The sequence below is a fragment of the Chiloscyllium plagiosum genome, unplaced genomic scaffold, assembly GCF_037043375.1.
Source record: "Chiloscyllium plagiosum isolate Xiang-an unplaced genomic scaffold, Cpla_swu_hap1 HiC_scaffold_26, whole genome shotgun sequence".
In the NCBI taxonomy this organism is placed as follows: Eukaryota; Metazoa; Chordata; class Chondrichthyes; order Orectolobiformes; family Hemiscylliidae; genus Chiloscyllium; species Chiloscyllium plagiosum.
Genome location: NW_028270164.1, coordinates 44,786,699 through 44,814,128, shown reverse-complemented (window position 1 = coordinate 44,814,128; position 27,430 = coordinate 44,786,699). Strand labels below are relative to the sequence as shown.

General features: G+C 43.0%; 1 protein-coding gene and 1 pseudogene across 1 annotated transcript; one reads left to right on the top strand and one right to left on the bottom strand.

Moving 5' to 3' along the window:
• Positions 1–269: 269 nt before the first annotated feature.
• LOC148145148 (RNA-binding protein, mRNA-processing factor 2a pseudogene) lies at positions 270–16,408 on the top strand (annotated as a pseudogene).
• Positions 16,409–16,963: 555 nt separating this feature from the next.
• Positions 16,964–23,940, bottom strand: LOC148145147 (uncharacterized). Its single transcript, XM_087973395.1, has 5 exons — positions 23,879–23,940; positions 21,280–21,369; positions 19,827–19,916; positions 18,332–18,406; positions 16,964–17,473 (listed from the first exon to the last, which is right to left on the bottom strand). Exons 1-5 carry the CDS (start codon positions 23,938–23,940, stop codon positions 17,083–17,085), a joined length of 708 nt encoding a protein of 235 aa, XP_087829521.1. The 3' UTR covers positions 16,964–17,082.
• Between the last annotated feature and the right edge of the window lie 3,490 nt (positions 23,941–27,430).

Genomic DNA, 27,430 nt, shown 5'->3' with positions numbered 1-27,430 from the left:
GTCTCTATTCACAGGTAAAGCATACCTTCAGACCACCATCTACCCCTCCACAACCTGATTCAAGTGCCACTCCACTTACCCAGGCCCATGGAAATTTTACCCATTGCACACTCAGTGCAAGTCTTATGCCTGGGAACCTTGTTCAGCGCTTCTGATAGACCATTGACCCAGAACGTATCGCATCCATTCAGGCGAACCCTCTTACTCTTCCAGACCAGCACTCCGTGCCCGCAGTAGGGGACACAATGGATTCAATCAGCTCACCAGTCATGAGCATGAAAAGTGATGAAGCTAACAACGGTGAAGAGGAGGTCCATGCGCTTTTTGTCAGTGGACTTCCTATGGATATTAAACCACGTGAGCTTTACTTTCTCTTTCAACCACTTAAGCGATATGAAGGTTAACTGATCAAGCTAACATCAAAACAACCACTTAGCTTTGTTACATTTGACAGCAGAGTGGGAGCAGAAGCAGCAAAGAATGCATTAAATGCTATTCGATATGATCCTGAAAATCCTCAGACTCTCTTGTTTGAATTTGCAAAGGCTAACACAAAAATGGCCAAAAGAAAACTTATGGTTACACCTGAACCTCGAAATATGCACCTTGCATTGGGAGCACACTTCATTACACGGGATCTCTATGATGCTGTAGGAACAGCATTTAACCCTGCATCTCTAGAGGCCTGGACTCCCTAGCCACTTTACACGACAGCCATTCCACATACTACGTTCACCTACCCCAATGTTGCAGCTACCACACTTCAGGCAGAGATGTGCTAGTATCATCCATCTGAAGCATCTCCACAAGGATGGAATCTATTCAGTTTTGTTAAGTATTTAACTGCCCTTATCCAAGAATTCAGATTTCTCCATGGAGTGATAGAGCCATAGAGTCATAGAGCTGTACAGGACAGAACTAGACCCTTTACTCCAACTTGTCGAGGCTGACCAGATATCCCAACCCATTCTAGTCCCATTTGCCAGCACTTGGCCCATATCCCTCTAAACCCTTCCAATTCACATACCCATCCAGATGCCTTTTCAATGTTGCAATTGTACCAGTTTCCACCACTTCCTCTGGCAGCTCATTGCACACATGCACCATCTTCTGCATGAAAAAGTGCCTCTTACGTCCCTTTTATATATTTCCCCCTCACCCTAAACCTATGCCCTCTAGCTCTGGATTGCCCCACCCCAGGGAAAAGACTTTGTCTATTTATCCTATCTATGGCCCTCATGATTTTATACTCCTACTATGAGGTCACCCTTCAGCCTTCGCTCCACGGAAAACAGCCCCAGCCTGTTCAACTTCTCCCTACAGTTCACATCCTCCAACCCTGGCAACGTCCTTGTAAATCTTTCCTGAACCCTTTCAAGTTTCACAACATCCTTCCGATAGGGAGGAGACCAGAATCGCACGCAATATTCCAACAGTGGCCTAACCAATGTCCCATACAGCTGCAACATGACCTCCCAACTCCTGAAGAAGGGCTTATGCCCGAAACGTCGATTCTCCTGTTCCTGAGATGCTGCCTGACCTGCTGCACTTTTCCAGCAACACATTTTCAGCTCCCAACTCCTGTACTCAATACTCTGACCAATAAAGGAACGCATAACAAATGCCTTCTTCGCTATCCTATCTACCTGTGATTCGACTTCCAAGGAACCATGAACCTGCAGTCCAAGGTCTCTTTGTTCAGCAACACTCTCTAGAACCTTACCATTAAGTGTATAAGCCCTGATAATATTTGCTTTCCCAAAATGCAGCACCTCGCATTTATCTAAATTAAACTCCATCTGCCACTCCTCAGCCCATTGGCCCATCTGATCAAGATCCCATTTTAATCTGAGGTAACCTTCTTCACTGTCCAATACACTTCCAATTTACAACTATACCTCTTATGCTCACATCCAAATCGTTTATATAAATAACAAAAAGTAGTGGACCCAGCATCGATCATTGTGGCACTCCACTGGTCACAGGCCTCCAATCTGAAAAACAACTCTCCACCACCACCCTCTGTCTTCTACCTTTGAGGCTGTTCTGTATCCAAATGGCTAGTTCTCCCTGTATTCCATGAGATCTAATCTTGCTAGCTAGTCTCCGATGGAGAACCTTATTGAACGCTTTACTGTAGTCTATATAGATCATATCCACCACTCTGCCCTCATCACTCCTCTGTTACATTTTCAAAAAACTCAAACATGTTCATGAGACATGATTTCCCATGCACAAAGCAATGCTGACTATCCCTCATCAGTCTTCGCCTTTCCAAATATGTGTAAATCCTGTCCCTCAGGATTCCCTCCAACATGTTTCCCACGACCGACATCAGGCTCACTGATCTATAGTTCCCTGGCTTGTACTTACGACCCTTCTTAAACAGTGGGACCACGTTAGCCAGCCTCCAGTCTTCCGGCACCTCACCTGTGACTATCGATGATACAAATATCTCAGCAAGAGGCCCAGCAATCACTTCCTTGGCTTCCCACAGAGTTCTAGGGTACACTTGATCAGGTCCTGGGGATTTATCCATCTTTATGCATTTCAAGACATCTTGCACTTCCTCCTCTGTAATATGGATATTTTTCAACATGTTACCATCTATTTACCTAAATTCTATATCTTCCGTGTCTTTCTCCACAGTAAATACTGATGCAAACTACTCATTTAGTATCTCCCCCATCTCCTGCAGCTTCACACATAGGTCGCCTCGCTGATCTTTGAAGGGCCCTATTGTCTCCCTGGTTACCCTTTGTCCTGAGGAATTTGTTACATTTGTCCTGAATGTATTTGTAAAAACTCTTTGGATTCTCCTTAACCTTTTTTTTTGCCAAAACTATCTCATGTATACTCCTGCCTTTATGCTCTTCTCAGGATTCACTTGATCTCTCCTGTCTCTACCTGACATATGCTGCCTTCTTTACCAAACCCTCAATTTCTCTCATCATCCAACATTCACTACACTTGTCAGCCTTTCCTTTCATCCTCACAGGGATATGTTGTTTCTGGATTCTCATTATTTCATTTCTGAAGGCTTCCCATTTCTCAGCTGTTCATTTACCAGCGAACATTTGACCCCAATCAGCTTCTAAAAGTTCTTGCGGAATACCATCAAAATTAGCCTTCCTCCAATTTAGAACTCCAACTGTTAAATCTGATCTATCCTTTTCTATCACTATTTTAAAACTAATAGAATTATGGTTGCTGGCCCCAAAGTGCTCCCCCACTGACACCTCCGTCATCTGCCCTGCCTTATTTCCCAGAGTAGGTCAAGTTTTGCACTTTCTCTAATCGGTGCATCCACATATTGAATCAGAAAATTTTCTTGTAGACACTTAACAAATTCCTCTCCATCTGACCACTTAACACGATGGCAGTCCCAGTCTATGTTTGGAAAGTTAAAATCCCCTATCATAAACACCCTATTATTCTTGCAGATAACTGAGATCTCCTTACAAATTTGTTTTTCAAGCTCTCGCTCACTATTAGAGGGTGTATAATACAATTGCAATAAGGTGATCATCCTTTTCTTATTTCTCAGTTTCACCCAAATAACGTGCCTGGATGTATTTTCGGGAATACCCTCCCTCAGTACAGCTGTAATGCTATCCCTTATCAAAAATGCCATTCACCCTCCTCTCTTGCCTCCCAAACTGTCCTTTCTATAGCATTTGTATCCTGGAACATTAAGCCTGCCAGTCCTGTCCATCCCTGAGCTATGTTTCAGTAATTGCTAAGACATCCCAGTCCCATGTTCCTAACCATGCCCTGAGTTCATCTGTTGGGCCTCTTGCATTGAAATAAATGCAGTTTGATTTATCAGTCCTCCCTTGTTTGCTGCATTGTCCCTATCTGCCCTGACTGTTTGACTCGCTTCTTTTCTCAACTGTTAAAAATCACACAACACCAGGTTATAGTCCAACAGGTTTAATTGGAAGCACACTAGCTTTTGGAGCGACGCTCCTTCATCAGGTGATGAAGGAGCGTCGCTCCGAAAGCTAGTGTGCTTCCAATTAAACCTGTTGGACTATAACCTGGTGTTGTGTGATTTTTAACTTTGTACACCCCAGTCCAACACCGGCATCTCTCAACTACCAGTCTCAGATTGACGTCTTCTCTGACTATCTCCCTGGGTCCCATCTCCCACCACCCAACGCCCCCCCACCCACCCCAAATCTTACTGGTTTAAATGCGCCTGAGTAGCTCTAGCAAATCTCCCTGCCAGTATACTAGTCCCCTTCCAATTCAGGTGTAATCTGTCCTTCTTGTACAGGTCACTTCTACCCCAGAAGAGATTCTGATGATCCAAAAATGTGAATCCTTCTCCCATACACCAGCTCCTCAGCCATGCATTCATCTGCTCTATCCTCCTATTCTTACCCTCCACAGCTTGTAGCAACAGGAGTATTCCAGATATTACTACTCTTGAGGATCTCCTTTTTAAATTCCTGCCTAACTCTATATTCTCCCTTTAGAATCTCATCTTTTCCCTTCCTGTGTCATTTGTTCCAGTGTGTATAATGACCTCCTGCTGGTCCCTCTCCGCCTTGAGAATATTCTGCACCCTCTCTGAGACATGCTTGATCCTTGATCCTGGCACCAGAGAGGCAACACACCATTCTGATTTTTCGCTGCTGGCCACAGAAATGTCTGTCTCCACCTCTGACTGGAGGCTCCTTTAACACTATTGATCTTATGGACCCCAACGTACCCCTCATTGCAATGGAGCCAATCTTGATGCCAGAAACTTGGCTGTTCGTGCTACATTCCCCTGAAAGACCATCACCTCGTACATTTTCCAGAACAGTATACTTATTTGAAATGGGGATAGCCACAGAATACTCCTGTACTATCTGCCTACCTTTCCTACCTTTCTTGGAGTTAAACCATCTACCTGACTGCATCTGCGGCTTTTCTCTCTTCCTATAACTGCTATCCATCACACTCCCGAGCTCTTGTAAATTCCTCATTGGATCAGTTAGAGCAACAGTTAGAGGCAATCTATCTGACAGGATTTGCAACCAAAGACTTTTGTTGCAGATGTATTCTTCAGTAACTCGTAAACTCTCTCAAATCTCCCACATCTGACAAGAAGAGCATGTCACTCTACTAAAGGCCATTTTGCTCCTTCCAATCTGCAGACCTAGAAAATAGCACCGTCTCATTGCTGTACAAAACACCACTCCAGGCTAACTTAATACTTAGTGCTTATATTTTTAAAATTTAAGCAAATGGCAGATCCCAGTAAAACCATATAATCAAGAAAGAACCCACTGTATTGACTATTGTAGATTTACAGCAATGCCATACTTAAAATTATTTACCTATCTGTTTTTGTGCTGCGACCTCTCCCAAACAGGTTCTTCCAATATCAGTTGTGAATTTTGCTGTTTGTTAAGTTTTCTTGGACACACTCTGATGTCCAGTGATACCTGAATTCAAGCAACAAAGTTAGTAACTGTGCAGATTCACTGATGTAATGGAAGATTGGATTTTATTTTCAGGTTGGAGTTTCCTGAAGGAGTTTTTGGATAACTGGCTCATTTCCACTCAACTTGGAGGAGTGGAGTAGTCACTAAGGACTGTGGATTTAAGAACTTTACTGGTGAACACTTTTTTTCCACTAGGGAGAATCCTGGGGATCCTATCTTCTGCATGGACTAGTAATTCTTGTTGTTATAATCATTGTATGTTGTGTGTGAATAAATGGCTTAAATACTGGCTGTCAGATTCTCATGAATAAGCTGCTAGCGCCTTTTTCAGTCCCATGTAGTTGGTTATCATGGAATGATAAAAGTAGGGAATGAGATATGAAATGGTTAAGTTGTTCTGCTGACATGTAAGCAATTGGATGTCCGGGGTGTGTCTTTTCCTGTCTTGTAGGCAATGTGACAATCTGATCATATTCTGTAAATGCTGTAGTTAAAGGAATAACTTAATTACATATCTTTTTAAGGAACAACCTAATCGGACATTGTTTCTGGAAATAATCTAATCACTTTACGTTGTTTTTGGATGTGACTATTGGGGAGGGGGGAGTCTGTCTTGCATGCATGACTGACTGTGATGTAAAACCCTGAATAAAGGAGGGACGGTCCCTTTGTTCAGAGAGCATCGTGAAGAGTGTTCAGTGATCCTCCAAAAGCTTGTACTTATTGAAATAAATCATGCTATTCACAGTTGTTGGTGAGTTACAAGTGCATGTCAGGATCTCAAGAAGGGAACTGAACTGTAGCATCTGGATAAAAGGACCTCACGTCTAATCTCTGTGCAAATTCACAAATAATAAACAGTTGTCATTTGACTTGAGAACAGTCAATAAGCAATCTTTTTAGTTATCCAGATAATAATTCATTTGAAGAATTAAACCTGGACAGAAGAAGAAAATAAATACAACAGTTGGAGAAGCTTCACTTAAACTTTGTCACTTTTGGTTAATTACAGAGTATGATACTGCATTAGAGCAAAATGTACAGGCCAAAGTTAAAGTGGGCTTGCCTGAAGAGGACCTGCATTTGGGCTCAGTTTGACACAATAATTGATATTTCCACTGTTTGAAAAGACTCTAAATGAGAATGGAAAGTTATTTTCAAGAACAAAAACGGTTTTAAAAGACATAAGAACTTGGAGTAGGCAACTTAACCGCTCAAGCCTCCTTTGCCATTCTATACAATCAAGATTGATCTCACTTTGGTCTTGTTTCCACTCTCCAGCCTGTTTCCCATAACCCTTCAAGCAATTACTAATTAAAAATCTACCTGTCTCCTGAAATTTACTCAATGTCCTGGCATCTACTGCATTTGGATGTACATAGAACAGTACAGCACAGTACAGGCTCTTCGTCCCTCGATGTTGTGCCAATCTTTTATCCTATTCTAAGATTGAACTATCATCCATGTGCCTATTCAAGAGTCGCTTAAATGTCCCTAATGTCTCTGACTCTCCTACCTCCGCTGGCAGTGCATCCCAGGTGCCCACCACTCTCCATGTAAAGAACCTACCTTTGACATCTCCCCAAAACCTTCCTCCAGTCACTTTAAAATTATGTCCCCTTGTGATAACCATTTCTGCCCTCTAGTTATCTACTCGGTATATTCCTCTCATTACCTTGTATACATCTATCAATTCACCTCTCTTGTTTCTCTATGAAAAGCCCTAGCTCACTCCACCCTTCTTCATAAGACATACCCTCCAATCCAGGCAGCATCCTGATTAATCTCCTCTGCTCCCTCTGTGAAGCAGCTACATCCTTCCTATAATGAGGCAACCAGAACTGGAAACAATATTCCAAATGTTGTGTAACCAGGGTTTTATAGAACTGCAGCAAAACCTCACAGCTTTTAAATTCAATCCCCCATTAATGAAACTCAAAACACTGTACACTTTCTTAACAACCGTCTCAACCTGGGTAGCAACTTAGATGGATCTATATATGCTGTTTCTCCACACTGCCAGGAATTCTGTCTTTAATCCTGTATTCAGCATTTAAATTCAACCTTCCAAAATAAATCACATCACATTTGTCCAGGTGGAATTCCATCTGCCCCTTCTCAGCCCAGCTCTGCATCCTGTCAATGTCTTGTTGTAGCCTGCAACAGTCCTCGACATCACTGACATTTGTGTCATCGGCAAACTTACTAAGCCACCCTTTCACTTCTTCATCCAAGACATTTATAAAAACCACAAAAAGCTGAGGCCCGAGAACAGATCCCTGTGGGACACAATTGGTCACTGACCTTGAGGTCAACTTGTCTTGTCATATCCTCAAAGCACTCAATAAGCCTTGTGAGGAATGCTCTGCCCTTTACAAAGCCATGCTGGCTATCTTTAATCAAACTATGTTTTTCCAAATAGTAATAATAGATGGGTCTAATAGATTTCCAGGGGCCATTTCATTATGTCGTATCACAGCTAATAGGATTGTTGCAATGTTACTTAAATTTTTTGTCTAAAAATGGACTAACCACAGAAATTCAATCAGATCGTGAAACAAACTTTACATCCAAGTTATTGAATGAAGTTATAGATAGTTTAACAATAAAACAATTCAAATATACTAGGTACCATCCAGAAATGCAGGGAGCATTAGAACAGCAGCATCAAACTTTAAAGACCATGTTGAGGGCTTATAGTCAAGATGGGCGGCATGGTGGCACAGTGGTTAGCACTGCTGCCTCACAGCGCCAGAGACCCGGGTTCAATTCCCGCCTTAGGCGACTGACTGTGTGGAGTTTGCACGTTCTCCCCGTGTCTGCGTGGGTTTCCTCCGGGTGCTCTGGTTTCCTCCCACAGTCCAAAGATGTGCAGGGTCAGGCAATTGACCATACTAAATTGCCCGTAGTGTTAGGTGAGGGGTATATGTAGGGGTATGGGTGGATTTCGCTTCGGCGGGTCAGTGTGGACTTGTTGGGCCGAAGGGCCTGTTTCCACACTGTAATCTAATCTGATCTAGAGTATTGGGTTCAAAGAATTCCATTTGTACATAATAAATCAATTAAATTCAGTCCATTTGAATTAGTGTTTGGGCATGAGGTGAGAGGACCACTGAATTCAATTAAGGAGAAATTGGCAAGTCGGAGTTCAGAAATGACATATTTGAACTATGTCTCAAAATTTGGGGAGAGATTAAATAGAGAGGGTGATTCAACATCTGGCACTTGTATTTAAAATAAGAAAATGTTAGAGTCTAGGCTATCTCCTTGATATGTTTTGAGGGGTTTACTTTGGTCCATAACAAGTGTTTTAAGCCTTATTTTATCTTTGAAGCCTTAAATTTTTCTTTGAATACAAAATGTTTCACACTTCCACAAAAGGACTCTTCTCACATCGGTGGACAATATTGCATGTTGTATCTTAGGATTGCAATTCAAAGCTTTCCCCTGCCACTTTGGTGAGATTGTGGTTGATACTCACTGGCTTTCACAGTAGTATTAACTGATCTGAGATTTTACAAGCAAGCTTAGAGCTACTATGGCTATTGCAGCTTTATAATCCTGGTTGCCATTTGTAGAGATAGCTTACAGATGCTGAGTGCTATTGAGCTGCTGAATACTTAAAGATAGATTAACCGTTTTCTGATTGAACATTTTTTTTCAACTTGGATGGCTGTGGCAACTGAATATTTTTTCAGGCTAGTACTGTCTGGTCAAAATCTACACCACTGCTACCAATTGAAATTGACAATAACCTCATTGGTGTCAGGATCTAGTACAGTAATAGTTTATTTGATCTGGGATATCACTGTTACTGATTCTCCTTATTGGTTACTTTCCCCAACATGAGCATTTTGTGAAGCTGCCCTTATGGTGCCTTTACCAGTAACCGGACTCACTATTGATGAACAAGGAATAGGTTTATTACGTACCATGAAATAGCAAGTTAAATTACAGCTACGCTGTGTGTTTTTTTATTGTGAAATGCCAGGCTCAATCTACGATGAAGCTCACTTCATAACTTCTAAAATATTCTCACATAGTATTGGTAACCAGCTCAGAAGCAGAACCAATTAGGAGACTGGTTAGGTCCTCCCAAGAAGAATCTTTATATCCTGATGGGTGAAGGTGATTTTGGGATGTCCATATGGTATCTTGAAACTATTTCCACTTTATTCAATATTTCTTGACCCAGTCATAGCTCTTTGTAACCTTGAATGTTTTAATGAGATCACCTCTCATCTTCTGAACTCCAGATAATATGGAGCCAATTTACTTAGCTGCTTTGTAGATAACCCATTTTGAACAGAGCAGCGAGGAGAGAGGGCAGAGAGAAACAAGGGCTGCTGGGAAGTTTTTAAGTGGGTGAGATCTGAACCTGAGACACTACACCGTAGGGCCTCCCTCCTACCCACCTGCTCTAACTTGACTAAGAGTCTCGGAAAACTCGGTAAGTTTTCAGGTTTTCTCATTTTTTTCTTTTATTCTCTTCCTTGTTTAGTCCTAAGTTAAAAATCACACAACACCAGGTTATAGTCCAACAGGTTTAATTGGAAGCACACTAGCTTTTGGAGCGACCCTCCTTCATCAGGTGATAGTCGCTCCGAAAGCTAGTGTGCTTCCAATTAAACCTGTTGGACTATAACCTGGTGTTGTGTGATTTTTAACTTTGTACACCCCAGTCCAACATCAGCATCTCCAAATCTTGTTTAGTCCTGTGTGGGCTTTCAGATTAGCCGGGTATGGCTGATAGGGCAGTTGCATGTTCCTCCTGCAGAATGTGGCAGGTGAGAGACATGACACATGTTTCTGCCGATCACATCTGCGGGAAGTGCTTCCAACTCCAGCTCCTCGAAAACTGAGTCAGGGAACTGGAGCTGGAGCTGGTTGAACTGTGGATCATCCAGAAGGCTGAGGGAGAAATTGAGAGGATGTGCAGGGAGGTGGTCACTCCGTAGACACAGGATAAGGATAGCTGGATTACTGGGAGAAAGTGAGGACTGCAGATTCTGGAGATCATAGCTTAAAAATGTGTTGCTGGAAAAGCGCAGCAGGTCAGGCAGCATCAAAGGAACAAGAGAATCGACGTTTTGGGCATAAGCCCTTTTTCAGGAAGATTACTTCTGGATTACTGTCTGGATTACACCTGAATTACTGTCAGGGGGCAGAAAGGGAACCTACAGTCAGAGCAGGAATCCCCTGTGGCAGTTTCCCTCAGCAATAAGTATACTGTTTTGGATACTGCTGGGGGACGGTCTACCAGGGGAAAGCCATAGTTGTCAGGTCTCTGGCAATGAGGCTCAGAAGGAAGGTGGGTGAGAATAGAAATGCGCTTGTGGTAGGGGACCCAATAGTTAGAAGGATTGACAGATTTTGTGGTCAGGAACGGGACTCCCAGAAGGTATGTTGATTCCCAGAAGGTATGTTGCCTCCCCGGTGCCAGGATCCGGGATGTCGCCGAACGGGTTTACAGGATTTTGAAGGCGGGGGGGAGGGGGTGGGTGGGTGGTGCGGAGTGAGCATCCAGAAATCGTGGTACATATTGGCACCAATGATAAAGCCAGGAAAGGGATTGAGGACCTGAAAAGTGACTACAGAGAGCTAGGTTGGAAGCTGAAAAGCAGGACAAATAGAGTAGTGTTCTCAGGTTTGCTACAGGTGCCAAGAGATAGTGAGGTGAGGAACAGGCAGCTAGTGCAGCTTAACATGTGGCTGCGCATTTGGTGCAGGAGAGAGGGATTCAGAAATTTAGACCATTGGGGTGCCTTCTGGTGAAGGTGGGACTGGACATGAAGGACAAGTTGCACCTGAATTGGAGGGGCACAAATGTCCTGGTTGGGAAATATGCTTGTGTGGTTCGAGAGGGTTTAAATTAGTTTGGCAGGGGTATGGGAACCAGAGCTGCATATTTGAGAGTGGGATAGTTAGATATGGGGCAGTGGCAGAATGTAGTGAATCTATCGGGAAGTTTATTCATGTGATGGAACAAAAGGATTGGTTCAAGTGTGTTTGCTTTAAAGCAAGGAGTGTCAGAAATAAGAGTGATGAACTTAGAGCTTGGATCAGTACTTGGGACTATGATGTTGTGGCCATAACAGGGACTTGGGTTTCACAGGGTCAGGAATAGTTGCTAGATGTTCCAGAGTTTAGAACATTTAAAAACGATAGGGAGAGTGGAAAAAGAGGAGGCGGTGTAGCATTGCTAATCGGAGAGTGCATCACAGCTACAGAAATGAAGGTTATTGAGGAAGGTTTGTCAACTGAGTCAGTATGGGTGGAAGTTAGAAACAGCAAGGGAGCAGCCACCTCATTGGGGGTTTTCTACAGACTCCCTAATGGCAGTAGGGAGATTGAAGAACTCATAGACTGGCAGGTTTTGGAAAAAAATGCAATTATCGCAGGGTGTTGTTGTGGGTGACTTCAACTTTTCCAATATCAACTGGAACCTCCTTGGTGCAGATGGTTTGGATGGAACCGTTTTTGTCAGATGTGTTCAGGAGGGCTTCCTCACTCAGTGTGTACACAGGCCGACGAGGGGAGAGGCCATTTTGGATTTGGTGCTCGGCAGTGAGCCAGGACAGGTGTCAGATCTCGTGGTGGGAGAACACTTTGGTGACTGATCACAACTGCCTCACATTTACTATAGTCTTGGAGAGGGAAAGGCGCAGTTACCAAGGGAAGATATTTAATTGGGGAAAAGGAAATTATGACACTATCAGACAGGAGTAGGGTAGTACAGATTAGGAGCAATTATTCCACAGAAAGGACACAACAGACATGTGGAAACTGTTTAAGGAGCAGTTGTTACGAGTGATGCACAAATTTGCCCCTCTGAGACAGGCAAGAAAGGGTAAGATTAAGGAGCCTTGGATGACAAGAAAGGAGGAGCTTCTCGTCAAAAGGAAGAAGGCAGCTTATGTAAGGTGGAGGAAGCAAGGATCTAGCACAGCTTTAAAGCATTACAGGCTTACTAGAAAGGAGCTCATAAATAGACTGAGGAGAGCCAAAAAGGCTTGGTAGGAATGTTTAGACATTTTATTCATACGTGAGGAATAGGAGAATGATCTGGGAGAAGATGGGCCGATCAGGGATCGTGTAGGGAACTTGTGTGTGGAGTCTGAGCAGATAGGGGAAACCCTAAATAAGTTTTTTGTTTCAATTTTCACTAAGGAAAGGGACCTTGTTGTGAATGAGAACTTTGAGGAGCTGGGAAACAGGCTTGCACAAATCAAGATTGATGAAGTTGATGTGCTGGAAATTTTGGCAAACATTAAGATTGATAAGTCCCCAGGGCCAGACTAGATTTATCCTAGGTTGCTCCGGGAAGTGAGAAAGGAGGTTGCTAAGCCACTGGCGAAGATTTTTGCTTCCTCACTCTCCACAGGAGTCATATCGGAGGATTGGAGGGAGGCGAAAGTTGTTTCTCTTTATAGGGAAATCCCTGGCAATTACAGACCAATTAGTCTTATGCCTGTGCCTGGACTGGAGGGCTTGTCTTATGAAGAGAGGTTGACTAAGCTCGGACTTTTCTCTCTGGAGAGAAGGAGGAAAAGAGGTGACCTGATAGAGGTATACAAGGTAATGAGAGGCATGGATAGAATCAATAGCCGGAGACTTTTCCCCAGGGCAGGATTGACTGGCATAAGGGGTCAAAGTTTTAAGATATTAGGAGGAAGATATAGAGGAGACTTCAGAGGTAGGTTCTGAATGCATTAAATGCATTGCCAGCAGTGGTGGTGGAAGCAGAATCATTAGGGACATTTAAGCAACTGCTGGACATGCACATGGACAGCAGTGAGTTGAGGGGTGCATAGGTTAGGTTATTTTATTTTAGCTTAGGAATTATTCTCGGCACAACATCGTGGGCCGAAGGACCTGTTCTGTGCTGTACTTTTCTATGTTCCATGTTCTATAACCCATAACCAAGGAATCCAGCAACTGAACCTTTGCTGTACTGTCTGCAATGCAAGTATGTTCTTCTTTAAAACTGGAGACCAGAATGGCACTGATACTTTAAATCTCTCTCAATCTTGTACAATTGTAACAATTGTTTGCTAGGGGATTCAAATGCAAGAATAAAGGAAAGCATTTGATTTGCTTTCCTAGTTGCTTACTTTACTTGCATGCTAACTTTCTGTGTTCCCTACATGAACAGGCTCAAAGTCTGTCTAAACATGAACGTTTCTGTTTCACTGCTTTCTTAAAATGAGAATCTGCTGATCTGTTATGATGGAATTAAATAATCTCACACTTTGCCACATTAAGCTCATCTGCCATCTTGTTGTCTATAGACTTAACCTGTCTGTGTCTCTTGTCAGGCGGAAGTGGGTACTGCAGATGCTGGAGATGAGAGTCTAGATTAGAGTGGTGCTGGAAAAGTACAGCAGGTCAGGCAGCATCTGAGGAGCAGGAAAATCGATGTTTCAGGCAAAAGCCAATTGATGATGAAGGGCTGATGAAGGGTTTTTGCCCGAAATGTTGATTTTCCTGCTTCTTGGATGTTGCCTGACTCTATGTCTCTTTTCAGTCTCTTGGTGCCTTCCTCACAAATTTCAACCCAATCTAACTTTGCCATCAGCAGCTTAGATATGTTTTATCCTTGTGTAAGCTTGAATCTAGGTTCTAAATATGAGTGATCCTTGCACTTGTCACTGTCCACAGACTGACAAATGCCTCATTAATACCTACTGTTTGGTTCCGATCTATTATCTGATCCTACACCATGCTCTTATAGCACCCTCTAATGACACAAGTCCTTTAATGCGTATTAATCTTTTGTATAGTAACAGATCAAATTCCTTATAGAGATTTGTGTACTATATCTACCGGTCCCCCTTTATCTACCCCACATGTTGTTCCTTAAAACAAATAAACTTGTTTATTGTCATTTCACTTTCTTAAACCTTGTTGACTGGTTCTAATCATGCTATTTCTTTTCAAGTGCATTGTTAAGACACACGTAATAATAGATTTCAGGACTTTCCCAATGTGTAATATCGCGTTTTCTCAGAACATTTTTCTCTGTCCTTTCTTGAATAGCAGTGTTACATTGACTGGCTACCAATGTACGAAGAGATTTCCAATATTGAAGTAATTTTGGAAAGTAATTGGCAACAGATCTGTTCTCTCTGCAGTTTCTAGAACTTTATATTTAGATTGTTAGGTTCTGGAAATTTGTTGAGTCTTAGTCTCTTGAGTTTTTCCAGGACTATTTCTCTGCTGATGTTAATTTTCTTAATCTTCTCATTTTTATTAGTCCCTTTGCTATGTTCCATATCTGGTATAAAACCTCTGTGCAGAAGGACACAGAACTATTTTATCTTTTTAACTATCTTTTTACATACACGGAAACATTTTGAAGATCATTTTCTATATTCATGCACAGTTGATTTCATGTCTTTTTGATCATCTTTTTTTGGTAATCCTTAACTTTCTAGAACACCCACAACCTTCAGAATTACTGCTGTTTGTTTACAATATTAAAGTCTCTTTCTTTAATGTAATACCATCCTTAACTTTCATGGTAAGCCATGGATGGATCTTTCTTGCTTAGTTTATTTTCATCAATTGAATGTATTTTGTTGAACAATTTTAATTGTTCTGTTAAATGGTTACCACTCCTTCTTTATTGCATTATCTTTCAGTCAATTTATCCAGACAAGCTTGGACAGTTCCCCTCTTATACCTGTGCAACTAGCTTTGTTTTGTTTCAATTCTTGTTTAGTATTGAGGTATGTTTTCATATTTGGAATAAAATTCAGTTGTATTATGAACAGTATTTCTCAGTAGAGCCTTTACTATGACATTATTAATTAACACAACCTCATTGAACAATATGAGATCTGAAATAGCCTTATCCATAGTTGGTTGCACAACATAGCGCTCTAAGAAACTTTCACTGAATCAGTCTATGAACTCATCTTCCTTGACCACCATTTGTTTGATCTAGACTAAATGATGATTAAGTTTCCGTATCAATAACATTGTTGTTACAAGGTCCAGTAATTTCTTGTTTACTGTGTGGGGATGTATAAATTACTTCCTCCAGTGCTTTCTGACCCAAAACAATCCTAATCTCCATCCATTCTGATTCTACTTGCTGTGTATTAATCAATCCTCAAATGTCTTCTAATCAATCTAATGTATAAACTCCTTGCGAGAAACCTTATTGAGAGCCTTTTTAAAACCAATTATACCGTGCGATTGTGGTTTGCTCACTGAGCTGGTGGGTTGTGATGCAAACATTTTGTCACCATGCTGGGTAACATCATCTGTGTGACTTCCATGAAGTATTGTTGGTCTGCTCTGCTTGATACTTGTATGATCCGGTCTGTTAAGGTGGGTGGTGTCATTTCTAGTTTCGTCTGCAGTGGTTTGTAATTGGGTCTATTTCTACATGCTTGTTGATGGCATTTCGCTTTAAAAACTAGGCCTCTAGGGATTCCTGTGCATGTCTTTGGTGAGCTTGTCCTAGGGTGATTACGTTGTCCCAGTCAAGTTGATGACCCTCCTTGACTGTGTGTATTGAGATGAGGGAGTTGGTCGTGCTGTTTTGCTGCTAGTTGCTATTTGTGTATCTGCATTGCTATTTTTCTTCCAGTCAGTCTGATGCAGTGTTTATGGTTACTTGGGATTTTGTATTTTTGTTGGCCCTGCATGTTGTAGCTTTGGGGTCTTTTGACCTTGTGAGTAGTTGGCATAGTGTGTCTGTGGGTTGGTGTGCTATCATGGTTCCTAGTGGTCGTAGGAGTCTGCTTGTCTTTTCTGATATGTTGTTAATATAGGGTAGCACAAAACCGGAAATGACATCACCCGCCTTCACAGACCGGATCATACAAATATCAAGCGGGATATTACAACACCGCTTCACAGAGGTCGCACAGATGATATTACCGAGCACAGTGACCAAAGTTGGGTATGACAACTTGCCAGCCTCGGTGATCAAACCAACAGCCGTATCCATGATCTGAACTACAAATCTTCACAAAAAACCTGAAAAACAGTTATATTATTTTCAATACTTTTGTCTTTCTCTACTTAGCCAATTACACCTTGAGAAAAGCTGAACAGCTGAATTATATTATCTATTTCTATCCTTATGATGCTAATTTATTCCAATTTGGCACATTTAATTTTGTTCCTGGATATCATTGGGTGTCAAATGTTGCTCTAGTGTGCTTGCTTGTGTGCCGGAATATCGTAGGTTCCAGATCCATTCAGAATTGACGATAAAACCGAGGTTGACACTACAATAGAGTGGGGATTCTGTCTTTCAGGTGAGCTGTTCCATGGATGTCAAAGATTGTTCCTTTAACCCTGCAGCTGGTCTTTCCATAGAAATATTACACAATCGTCCTTCAAGTTCTGATGTATTTCAGTCTTTGAAAAGGACAGCAGAGCAAATATTTGTGTATCGGAAAGTATATTGAAATTTTGGACTTGATCAAATTAAAACAGGAGAGAGTTTTGCGCGAGAATAGCACAAGGCAACACTGAAACTTACAGACAACACATGCACACGCACACATGTTTAACTGATATTTTTTTTATTGAGAGTCTGAATTAATGAGGCAATGCACTGACTGTTAGAATGTTTTAAGTGACTCAACAGAGAAAGTAACAATGTTGGTTATTTGTGGCTTTTCTAATTTTTGATGGTTACACATATAGCATCAGTACCCTCCAACATACAAGTGATTTGGAGATTTTTAACCTTCAGGATCTGCAGATACTCTATTTCTGTGATTGATTTCTTGGACATCATGCTTGAGGATGCCTCTCCCTGAAGCATAGTTTTGTACAGATTCTCATTCAGTGTTACTTTCTTATCTTGAATACTCAAAACACACACTGGAGGGTCTGTGTCACTGTAGGTGGATGGTTTGTAGAAGAGTACCAGCAGTTGCTTGTCTCCACATTGGTACCCAAGGATCCCAGCACAACCTTCTGATCCTTCAATGAAGGAAATTGTCTTTTCTTTGCCTTTTTCAACATTCTCCAGTGTTGACAATAATTTACCTTTCACAATGAAATGTCTGCAAACAAGAAAAGACATTAATTGATCAGCTTATATTGTTTCAATTAGAGAACTCAGCAATGGAATTCCATTGAGAAATGTTGCTGTTCTTGTAGCAGGAGTGAGGAACATGAGACAAGATTCATGTTGAGTTGGGTGCATGGACTGTGGTAATGAAGTCAATCCTGCTCTTGTCCTCATCTGTTCTGGGTAGTTGAGATGCCTGAAGAATAGGCCATCAAAGTCAACTTGCAAATTCTAAAAGGTTAGCACTTCGTACTGCAATTCATCTAAAGGATATTGATTCTGGTACAGAAAATGAACGATGAAACAAAAGCTGTATCCCACCAATGTTGTATGTGACCCCTATTCTTAATTTTGGGAGCACCAAACAAATTCAGTCATATATCTCCAATCCCAAGAATTGATATTAGTCAGGTTGATATTCATGGCAAACATTCTGCTTTAGCAAAAGTCTGGACACTTTCCATCTAAAAGTACTCTCATGGATATATGGGGTGAAAATTACTCAAATGCCAGGGAGTGTTTGAGCTTATGTGATATTGTTTTGTCATGTCCAATGTTAATCGCATTTGATTTTCGCACAGCACTAGGCTATAGTCAAACAAGTTTATTTGGATGCACTAGCTTTCCAGACTTAACAACAGATCAGCTCCTCCTTCAATTAGCAACACTGAAATCCCTTGGTGCACACACAGCCCACTGCTGTGGCTGAGGTTAATGAAATGAGTCCAAGCAGGGAATCAAAGTTAAGACCTTGCAGATCTGAAGGACTTTGTACCAAATTGATCTGATCATTTCTTCTTTATTTATGCTTTTTACAACAAGAATGCAACAAGGTAGAAAGCATACATACTCTGGGTCAGTCAGCTCGATGGTATTTGTATCATTTTTGATATAAATGCAAGCAGTCTTGTCAGCAGCTTGTTGGCTGTAAAAGAGAACAAGTTAACACTCAAAGAAAAAAATCAAATCAAGTTGGGAAGGAAGGCTTGCTGACTGTGGAGTTGCGAACTCTTTGTGTGATGTGAACTTTGACCAGCACAGGCACCAGCTTTAGAACAGTGCGGATAGGCATATGAAGGCTGCAGTCGTGTGATGGAATCCACAAGGATATGTTCAACATTATGTTCAACCCTACCTGATGGATACGTGTATGAAAGCACTGACCAGTGTAAAAGTGATCCATGGTTTGATACACGTTGGTATTGAGAGAGCTGACCTCAATTAGGACAGACAACGGTGCAGCAACTGTCCTTGTCCTGGAACAGGATGAAATCAACTAGCAGAAAGTGAGGACTGCAGATGCTGGAGATCAGAACTGAAAAATGTGTTGCTGGAAAAGCACAGCAGGTCAGGCAGCATCAAAGGAGCAGGAGAATTGACATTTCGGGCATAAGCCTGAAGAAGCGCTTTTCCAGCAACACATTTTTCAGCACAGGATGAAATCAGCCTGGATACCTTGTCCTGGTGATTAACCAATAATCACTACTGGTAAATAGACTCAGCCAACTAATCAGCACTTCCCTGTCACTCATTTTAAATATTGTCTTTTTTTCTACTTTATTGATGTTCTTGTGAGCTGTTGTGATGATTTCAAGCTGAACTGCTTTGACATACCATGTCCTTTTTCAGTAGTATTCCAGCTCTGCACAACCAAAAGCCTACTTCATATTCCTCCTTGCGTTAAACTCAACCGCAGAGGACAAATTGAATCTCAGGCCTATCTCAACAGTCCCAATTAGCTACTCCCTGATTAGGTCTTTTACATATATGCAGCTTCTTTGGCCTCCATGTTGACCAATTTCTTTCAGTTGCAGAGTTCAAATTCTCTTTTTTCTCTTTATTCCAATATAAACACATGCCTGTTCATGAGCTTTGCAGGAGATACAAAGTTAAAAATCACACAGCACCAGGTTATAGTCCAATAGGTTTAATTGGAAGCACTAGCTTTTGGAGCGCCGTTCCTTCATCAGGCCAATTCTTATCATTTGCATTGATGTAAAACACATTGTTGCACCATTAACAGATGGCAAATATTTTTTCCTCAACATAGAAATTCCATTTACTGTTGAATATCACACCTTGGAATTGTAGACTGGAAGGAAACAATTGGATAAAGGGAGCCCACACCTAATCTCTGTGCAAACCCACAAACAATAAATTTGACTGAAGAATAGTCAATAAGCAATCTTTTTTTGCTGTTCAGATAATCAATCATTTGAAGGATTAAACCTGGACAAGGGGACAGTGAAAATACAACAGCTGAAGAAACTTGACTGAAACTTTGTCACTTGGTTAATCGTAAAGAATGATACTACGTTGGAGGTAAATATGTAGAACACACTTACACTGGGCTTGCCTGAAGAGTACCTGCATTTGGGCTTGCTCTGACAGTTATATTTCCAGTGTTTGAATAGTTTGATGAGGCGTTTCCCATTCTGTAAATGAGAATGTAAAGTTATTTTCAAGAACAAAAGCAGCTTTAAAAGTTGTAAGAACTAGCGATAGGCAATTCAGCTCCTCAAGCCTCCTTTGACATTCTATACCACCAAGACTGATCTCACTTTGGCTTCATTTCCTCTTTCCTGCCTGTTCCCCATAACCCTTCAACCCATTACTAATGAAAAATGTGTCTGTCTTCTCCTTATATACACTCAATGTCCTGGCATCCACTTGGATTAAATTAGATTAAATTCCCTACAGCGTGGAAACAGGCCCTTCGGCCCAACTAGTCCACACCGACTTTCCGAAGAGTAACTCATCCCCCCTAATTAATGCATCAAACTCTATGGGTAATTTAGCATGACCAATTCACCCAACCTGCACATCTTTGGACTGTGGGAGGAAACCGGAGCACCCAGAGGGAACCCACGCAGACACGGGGAGAATGTGCAAACTCCACACAGACAGTCGCCCGAGGCTGGAATCGAACCGGGTCCATGGCGCTGTGAGACAGCAGTGCTAACCACTGAGCCACCGTGCCACCCCAAATAATTAAATTATTCCCTGATGATCGGGGTTGTTCTGCACTGTTCTGGAATCTTCAGAAATTTAAGATTCGAAACGAAGAGCCCGCTGCAATCATTCATGAACAAATAAAAATGGATTTGTTTCCTTTTCTTTCAACTTTCTGTTTATTACTGTTAACTAAACTGGGCATTAGAAAAGTCAATAATGATCGTGAAGTTTTTTTCCTATTTTACTTGGATTTGAAAAAAGGTTTGCACTATCTTCGGATGTTTCAGCTGCCTTTGGAGGGAGTGTGGAGTGTCCGAAACAAAGATATCAGGAACACATTCAGTTTGAACTGGCAATCCAGTTCGGTGGATAACTTTCTAAACGCACTGACCAGGCTGAACCTGAGCAGTTTCCAGTAGGAAAAATGGAGGAGGTGGTAGTGGAACAGATTGTAAAGATTCTCCAAAATAAAATGGAAAGGGAATGGTAGTGGAAATCGAGAAGACATTGTGGGAAATTTCAGGAGATTCCCAGATAAGCTCAGATGATTAGAACCCCAAGTATGTCCCTGTACCAGAAATTTATACCAGAAATATTAGCCATCCTTGCAACTGAAAAAGTTTGAGAATAGTTCTACCCATGAACCTCCACTAACAGAGAGTGCCATTCCTCAAAGCCACATCAAGTAGCATGATTGCATTTGACAGAAGTCTGATTAGGAAATCACAATGTCACATCTTATTGCAAGCCAAACTCTGATAGTGGAGATATGCTTCATCTTACACTCACTTAGAGTTTATACAAATTACAAAAGAAGTGAAGAATTAGTTATTTGAATCTTACCTGGCTCTTGGAGGTATCGCTGCGATGTTATGACTCTGTTTGAGGTAAAAACTGAGACTCAGCTGCTCCTTAATATATGTTTCATAGTGGCTATGAGAATGGTCATTCAGCCAATCACTGTGCAAATACTGGGCGTTTCACCATATTCAGCATTTTTTTAAAATCTGTTTCAGTTTGTGGGTGTTACTGGTTAGGCAAGCATTTATTGTCATTCTCTAATTGATCTTAAGAGGGTGAGCGTGAGCTTTCAGAAACTCTCCAACCAGTGGTTTATTGCCTAATTTTATTGCCTTTGGAGATTTCATAGAATCCCTACCATGGGGAAAGAGCCAATTGGGCTCAGTAAAGCAACACCAACCCTCAGAAGAGCATCCCACCCAGACTCAGCTTTGTACTCTATCCCCATAAGCCCACATGTAGCATGGCAAATCCACCTAACCTGCATGTTCCTGGACACTATGGACAATTTAGCATAGCCAATCCACCTAACCTACTCCTGTTTCGACTAATGAGGAAAGCAGAGCACCCAGCAGAAATCCATATAGACATGGTAGAACAAATAGAGGCATGGGGTATTTTCTAAATTGGGAGGAAATACAGAAATCAGAAGTGGAAAGGGATTTGGGATTCCAAGTCCAGGTTTCTCTTAAGGTAACCTTACAGGTTCAGTCGGTGGTTAGGAACGCAGATACAATGTTGTCATTCATCTTGAGAGAACTAGAATATAAAAGCAGGTATGTACTTCTGAGGCTTTATAAGGCACTGGTCAGACTACATTTAGAGTATTGTGAGCAACTTTGGATCCTATACCTCAGGAAAGATGTACTGGCCCTGGTGCGGGTCCAGAGGAGATTCACAAGAATAATGACAGGAGTGAAAGGCTTAACAAGTGAGGAATGTTTGAGGACTCTGGAACTATATTCAACAGAATTTAGAAGGATGAGAGGGAATCTGATTAAAACTTACAGAATACTGAACGGCCTGGAGAGAGTGCACGTTCGGAAGATGTTTCCATTGGTAAGAGAGATGAGAACCTGAGGGCAGTGCCTTAGAGTAAAGAGAAGACTTTTTATATTGGAGATAAGGAGAAACTTCTTTAGCCAGAGAGTAGTCAACTTGTGGAATTCATTGCCACAGAAGGCTGTGGACTCTAGGTCATTGAGTATATTTAAACAGAGAAAGATAAGTTCTTGATTGCCAAGGGGATCAAATGTTCCGAGGAGAAAGCAGGAAAACGGGATTGAAAAACCGATCAGCCATGATTGATTGGCAGAGTGAGCTCAATGGGCCGAATGGCCTAATTTCAGCTCCGATGTCATATGATCTTATGGAGGACTCCACACAGTCACTGGAATTGTGCCCTGGTCCATGGTTCTGTGAGGCAGCAGTGCTAACCACTGAGCTACCATCATACTACCATATTATTGTGTGGTGTCAGACAATGAGTCCAACATTCACTTGTGGATTTCTCTTTCAGTCGCCTGTGGGACATGTGCATCGCTAACTGGCCAGCATTTATTGCCTGTCACTCGTTGCCTTTGTCAATGTGTGTTGTCAGAAGTCACATTTACTTGATACTGCAAAGAACCAAAACTGACAACTTATTGAATTAACTACAAACGAGGTGTAATTTCTTTCAGTTAAACATTGAGAATACCAAACCCTTTCCCTTCAGCCTTAGTACAGACTCTGTACCCTCGCCATCAGTGACATTCTGCTGCGAATTTGAATGTTCACCTCACTGATGTCGAATCTAACCCTGAGGCGAATTTCAGACACAACTGCTTTACTTCAAATAGTCATTGACTTCCACCTTGCTTTTGTACCCAATATGGTCAGTTTCCTGACTGGCAATGCTAAATGCAGGGTCCTTAATACACATGAATTGTTGGCAGTGATCCTGTTATTTTGAATATTCTCTACTGATAATTAATCTGGTTGGCCCAACTTTGCCACCAGTTGTAGTTCAGGCGTTTAATGTCTGGCCATTATTTCCTGTTCCTACCAGAAGTGATCATACCAGATTTTTCCTCAATGGTTTATGCCCACCCTGATTTTAATCCTTTCATACTTCTGGGCCAGCATGGCATCTAATTGGCATCTCTTACTAACCCAGTTTTCTCCCTGTGAATGGCACTGTGTCTTTTCCATGTTCACAAGCACACAGGAAGAAATCTTTTTTTTCTGTAAGTTAAGAGAACTTTAATTTACGTCAAGTAATGCTCACTTCTTTGCTGAAAAGCTGCAAAAAACTGAAATTGCATCAGCCCCGCACGTTTCCCATCCCATCGAAAGGACAGATGTATTGAGAGTTGTTAACATTAACTCTGGTCTCATTAGGTATCATAGCATCAGGCCAAATGTGGACAGGAAATTTTCTGTTGAATACCAAGTGCAGTCTGCACCTTTCAACCCTCTCTGAGCTCATGAATCACAAATTATCCTCAATGCTGTACTCCATTTAGAAGAAGAATTGGGGACAACAATGTCACAGAACCTAGTCTGGATGGGAGGGTGTCAATGTCCATCACCACGACTGCCTCAGCAGCGGGCATTACTGACAGAGCTGGACAGGTCCTAAAGGACATAGCTGACAGACTGAATCTGTGGACTTTTAGCAGCAGCAGCAGAACTGTAGTCAAACACAAACTGCAACGTCATCGCCCAGCATTTCCCCCACTCAACCATTATGATGAAGCCAGGGGATCAACCCTGGGTCAATGGAGAGTGCAGGAGGGCATGCCAGGAGCAGCACTGGGCATACCTAAAAATGAGGTGGAGCGAAATTGACGTTTCGGGCAAAAGCCCTTCATCAGGAATAAAGGCAGTGAGCCTGAAGCGTGGAGAGATAAGCTAGAGGAGGGTGGGGGTGGGGAGAAAGTAGCATAGAGTACAATAGGTGAGGGGGTAGGGGATGAAGGTGATAGGTCAGGGAGGAGAGGGTGGAGTGGATAGGTGGAAAAGGAGATAGGCAGGCAGGACAAGTCCGGACAAGTCATGGGGACAGTGCTGAGCTGGAAGTTTGGAACTAGGGTGAGGTGGGGGAAGGGGAAATAAGGAAACTGTTGAAGTCCACATTGATGCCCTGGGGTTGAAGTGTTCTGAGGCGGAAGACCCCACCCCCCATCACCAAACCATCATCTCCCAGACCATACAGAACCTCATCACCTCAGGAGATCTCCCACCCACAGCTTCCAACCTCATAGTCCGGGAACCCCGCACTGCCCGGTTCTACCTCCTTCCCAAGATCCACAAGCCTGACCACCCTAGCCGACCCATTGTCTCAGCATGCTCCTGCCCCTCTGAACTCATCTCTACCTACCTCGAAACTGTCCTATCCCCCCTAGTCCAGGAACTCCCCACATACGTTCGAGACACCACCCACGGCCTCCTCCTCCTCCAAGACTTCTGTTTCCACGGCCCCCAACGCCTCATCTTCACCATGGATATCCAATCCATCTACACCTCCATCCGCCATGACCAGGGCCTCCAAGCCCTCCGTTTTTTCCTCTCCAGACGTCCCCAACAGTACCCTTCCACTGACACTCTCATTCGTTTGGCTGAACTGGTCCTCACCCTTAACAATTTCTCCTTTGAATCCTCCCACTTCCTCCAGACCAAAGGGGTAGCCATGGGCACACGTATGGGCCCCAGCTATGCCTGTCTCTTTGTTGGCTACGTAGAGCAGTTGATCTTCTGTAATTACACCGGCACCACTCCCCACCTCTTCCTCCACTACATTGATGACTGCATTGGCGGCACCTCGTGCTCCCACGAGGAGGTTGAGCAATTCTTCAACTTCACCAACACATTCCACCCTGACCTTAAATTTACCTGGAGCATCTCTGACACCTCCCTCCCCTTCCTGGATCTCTCCATCTCCATTAATGACAACCGGCTTGACACTGACATTTTTTACAAACCCACCGACTCCCACAGCTACCTGGATTACACCTCTTCCCACCCTACCTCTTGCAAAAATGCCATCCCGTATTCCCAATTCCTCTGCCTCTGCCGTATCTGCTCCCAGGAGGACCAGTTCCACCATAGAACACACCAGATGATCTCCTTCTTTAGAGACCGCAATTTCCCTTCCCACGTGGTTAAAGATGCCCTCCAACGCATCTCGTCCACATCCCGCATCTCCGCCCTCAGACCCCACCCTTCCAACCGTAACAAGGACAGAATGCCCCTGGTGCTCACTTTCCACCCTACCAACCTTCGCATAAACCAAATCATCCGCCGACATTTCCGCCACCTCCAAAAAGACCCCACCACCAGGGATATATTTGCCTCCCCACCCCTTTCCACCTTCCGCAAAGACTGTTCCCTCCGTGACTACCTGGTCAGGTCCACGCCCCCCTACAACCCACCCTCCCATCCTGGCACTTTCCCCTGCCACCGCAGGAACTGTAAAACCTGCACCCACACCTCCTCCCTCACCTCTATCCAAGGCCCTAAAGTAGCCTTCCACATCCATCAAAGTTTACCTTGCACATCCACTAATATCATTTATTGTATCCGTTGCTCCCGACTGGGCGCCTCCGAGCAGAGGGCTTTAGGGAACATCTCCGAGACACCCGCACCAATCAACCACACCGCCCCGAGGCCCAACATTTCAACTCCCCCTCCCACTCTGCTGAGGACATGGAGGTCCTGGGCCTCCTTCACCGCCGCTCCCTCACCACCAGACGCCTGGAGGAAGAACGCCTCATCTTCCGCCTCGGAACACTTCAACCCCAGGACATCAATGTGGACTTCAACAGTTTCCTCATTTCCCCTTCCCCCACCTCACCCTAGTTCCAAACTTCCAGCTCAGCACTGTCCCCATGACTTGTCCGGACTTGTCCTACCTTTTCCACCTATCCACTCCACCCTCTCCTCCCTGACCTATCACCTTCATCCCCTCCCCCACTCACCCATTGTACTCTATGCTACTTTCTCCCCACCCCCACCCTCCCCTAGTTTATCTCTCCACGCTTCAGGTTCACTGCCTTTATTCCTGATGAAGGGCTTTTGATCTTCACAGTGAAAGCCAATGGAGTAAACCCAGAGGGAGGGCTACAAACAAAGAGAGAAGAGCACAATTAGAAACAGACTTCTATGGGCAACTAAAGGAAAAACATAGAACATTACATTACAGCACAGTACAGGCCCTTTGGCCCTTGATGTTGCGCCGACCTGTCATACCAATCTGAAGCCCATCTAACCTACACTATTCCATGTTCGTCCATATGCTTGTCCAATGACAACTTAAATGTACTTAAAGTTGGCGAATCTACTACCGTTGCAGGCAAAGCATTCCATACCCTTACTACTCTCTGAGTAAAGAAACTACCTCTGACATCTGTCCTACATCTATCACCCCTCAATTTAAAGCTATGCCCCCTCGTGCTCGCTGTCACCATACTTGGAAAAAGGCTCTCCCTGTCCACCCTATCTAACCCTCTGATTATCTTATATGTCTCTATTAAGTCACCTCTCAACCTTCTTCTCTCCAACAAAAACAGCCTCAAGTCCCTCAGCCTTTCCTCATAACACCTTCCCTCCATACCAGGCAACATCCTAGTAAATCTCCTCTGCACCCTTTCCAAAGCTTCCACATCCTTCTTGTAATGCGGTGACCAGAACTGTACACAATACCCCAAGTGCGGCTGCACCAGAGTTTTGTACAGCTGTAGGATAACCTCATGGTTCCGGAACTTGATCCCTCTATTAGTAAAAGCTAAAACACGGTATGCCTTCTTAACAACCCTGTCAACCTGGGTGGCAACTTTCAAGGATCTGTGTACCTGGACTTTGCATTCCTGTTCCTCCGACCAAAGTGAATCACCTCACACTTGTCCGCATTAAACTCCATTTGCCACCTCTCAGCCCAGCTCTGCAGCTTATCTATGTCTCTCTGTAACCTACAACATCCTTCGTCACGATCCACAACTCCACCGACCTTAGTGTCATCTGCAAATTTACTAACCCACTCTTCTAGACACTCATCTAGGTCGTTTATAAAAATGACGGACAGCAGTGGACCCAACACTGATCCTTGCGGTACACCACTAGTAACTGGACTCCAGGATGAACATTTCCCATCAACCACCACCCTCTGTCTTCTTTCAGCAAGCCAATTACTGATCCAAACTGCTATATCTCC

Excerpts from the sequence above, each read along its gene's own strand:
- LOC148145147 (XM_087973395.1), bottom strand. The coding sequence starts at position 23,940 with ATGACGTTGCAGTTTGTGTTTGACTACAGTTCTGCTGCTGCTGCTAAA. Across the intron at positions 21,370-23,878 it reads GCTAAAAGTCCACAGATTCA|CCACTATGAAACATATATTA; the intron begins GTCTGTCAGCTA and ends CCATTCTCATAG. Across the intron at positions 19,917-21,279 it reads GCGATACCTCCAAGAGCCAG|AATGGGAAACGCCTCATCAA; the intron begins GTAAGATTCAAA and ends TCTCATTTACAG.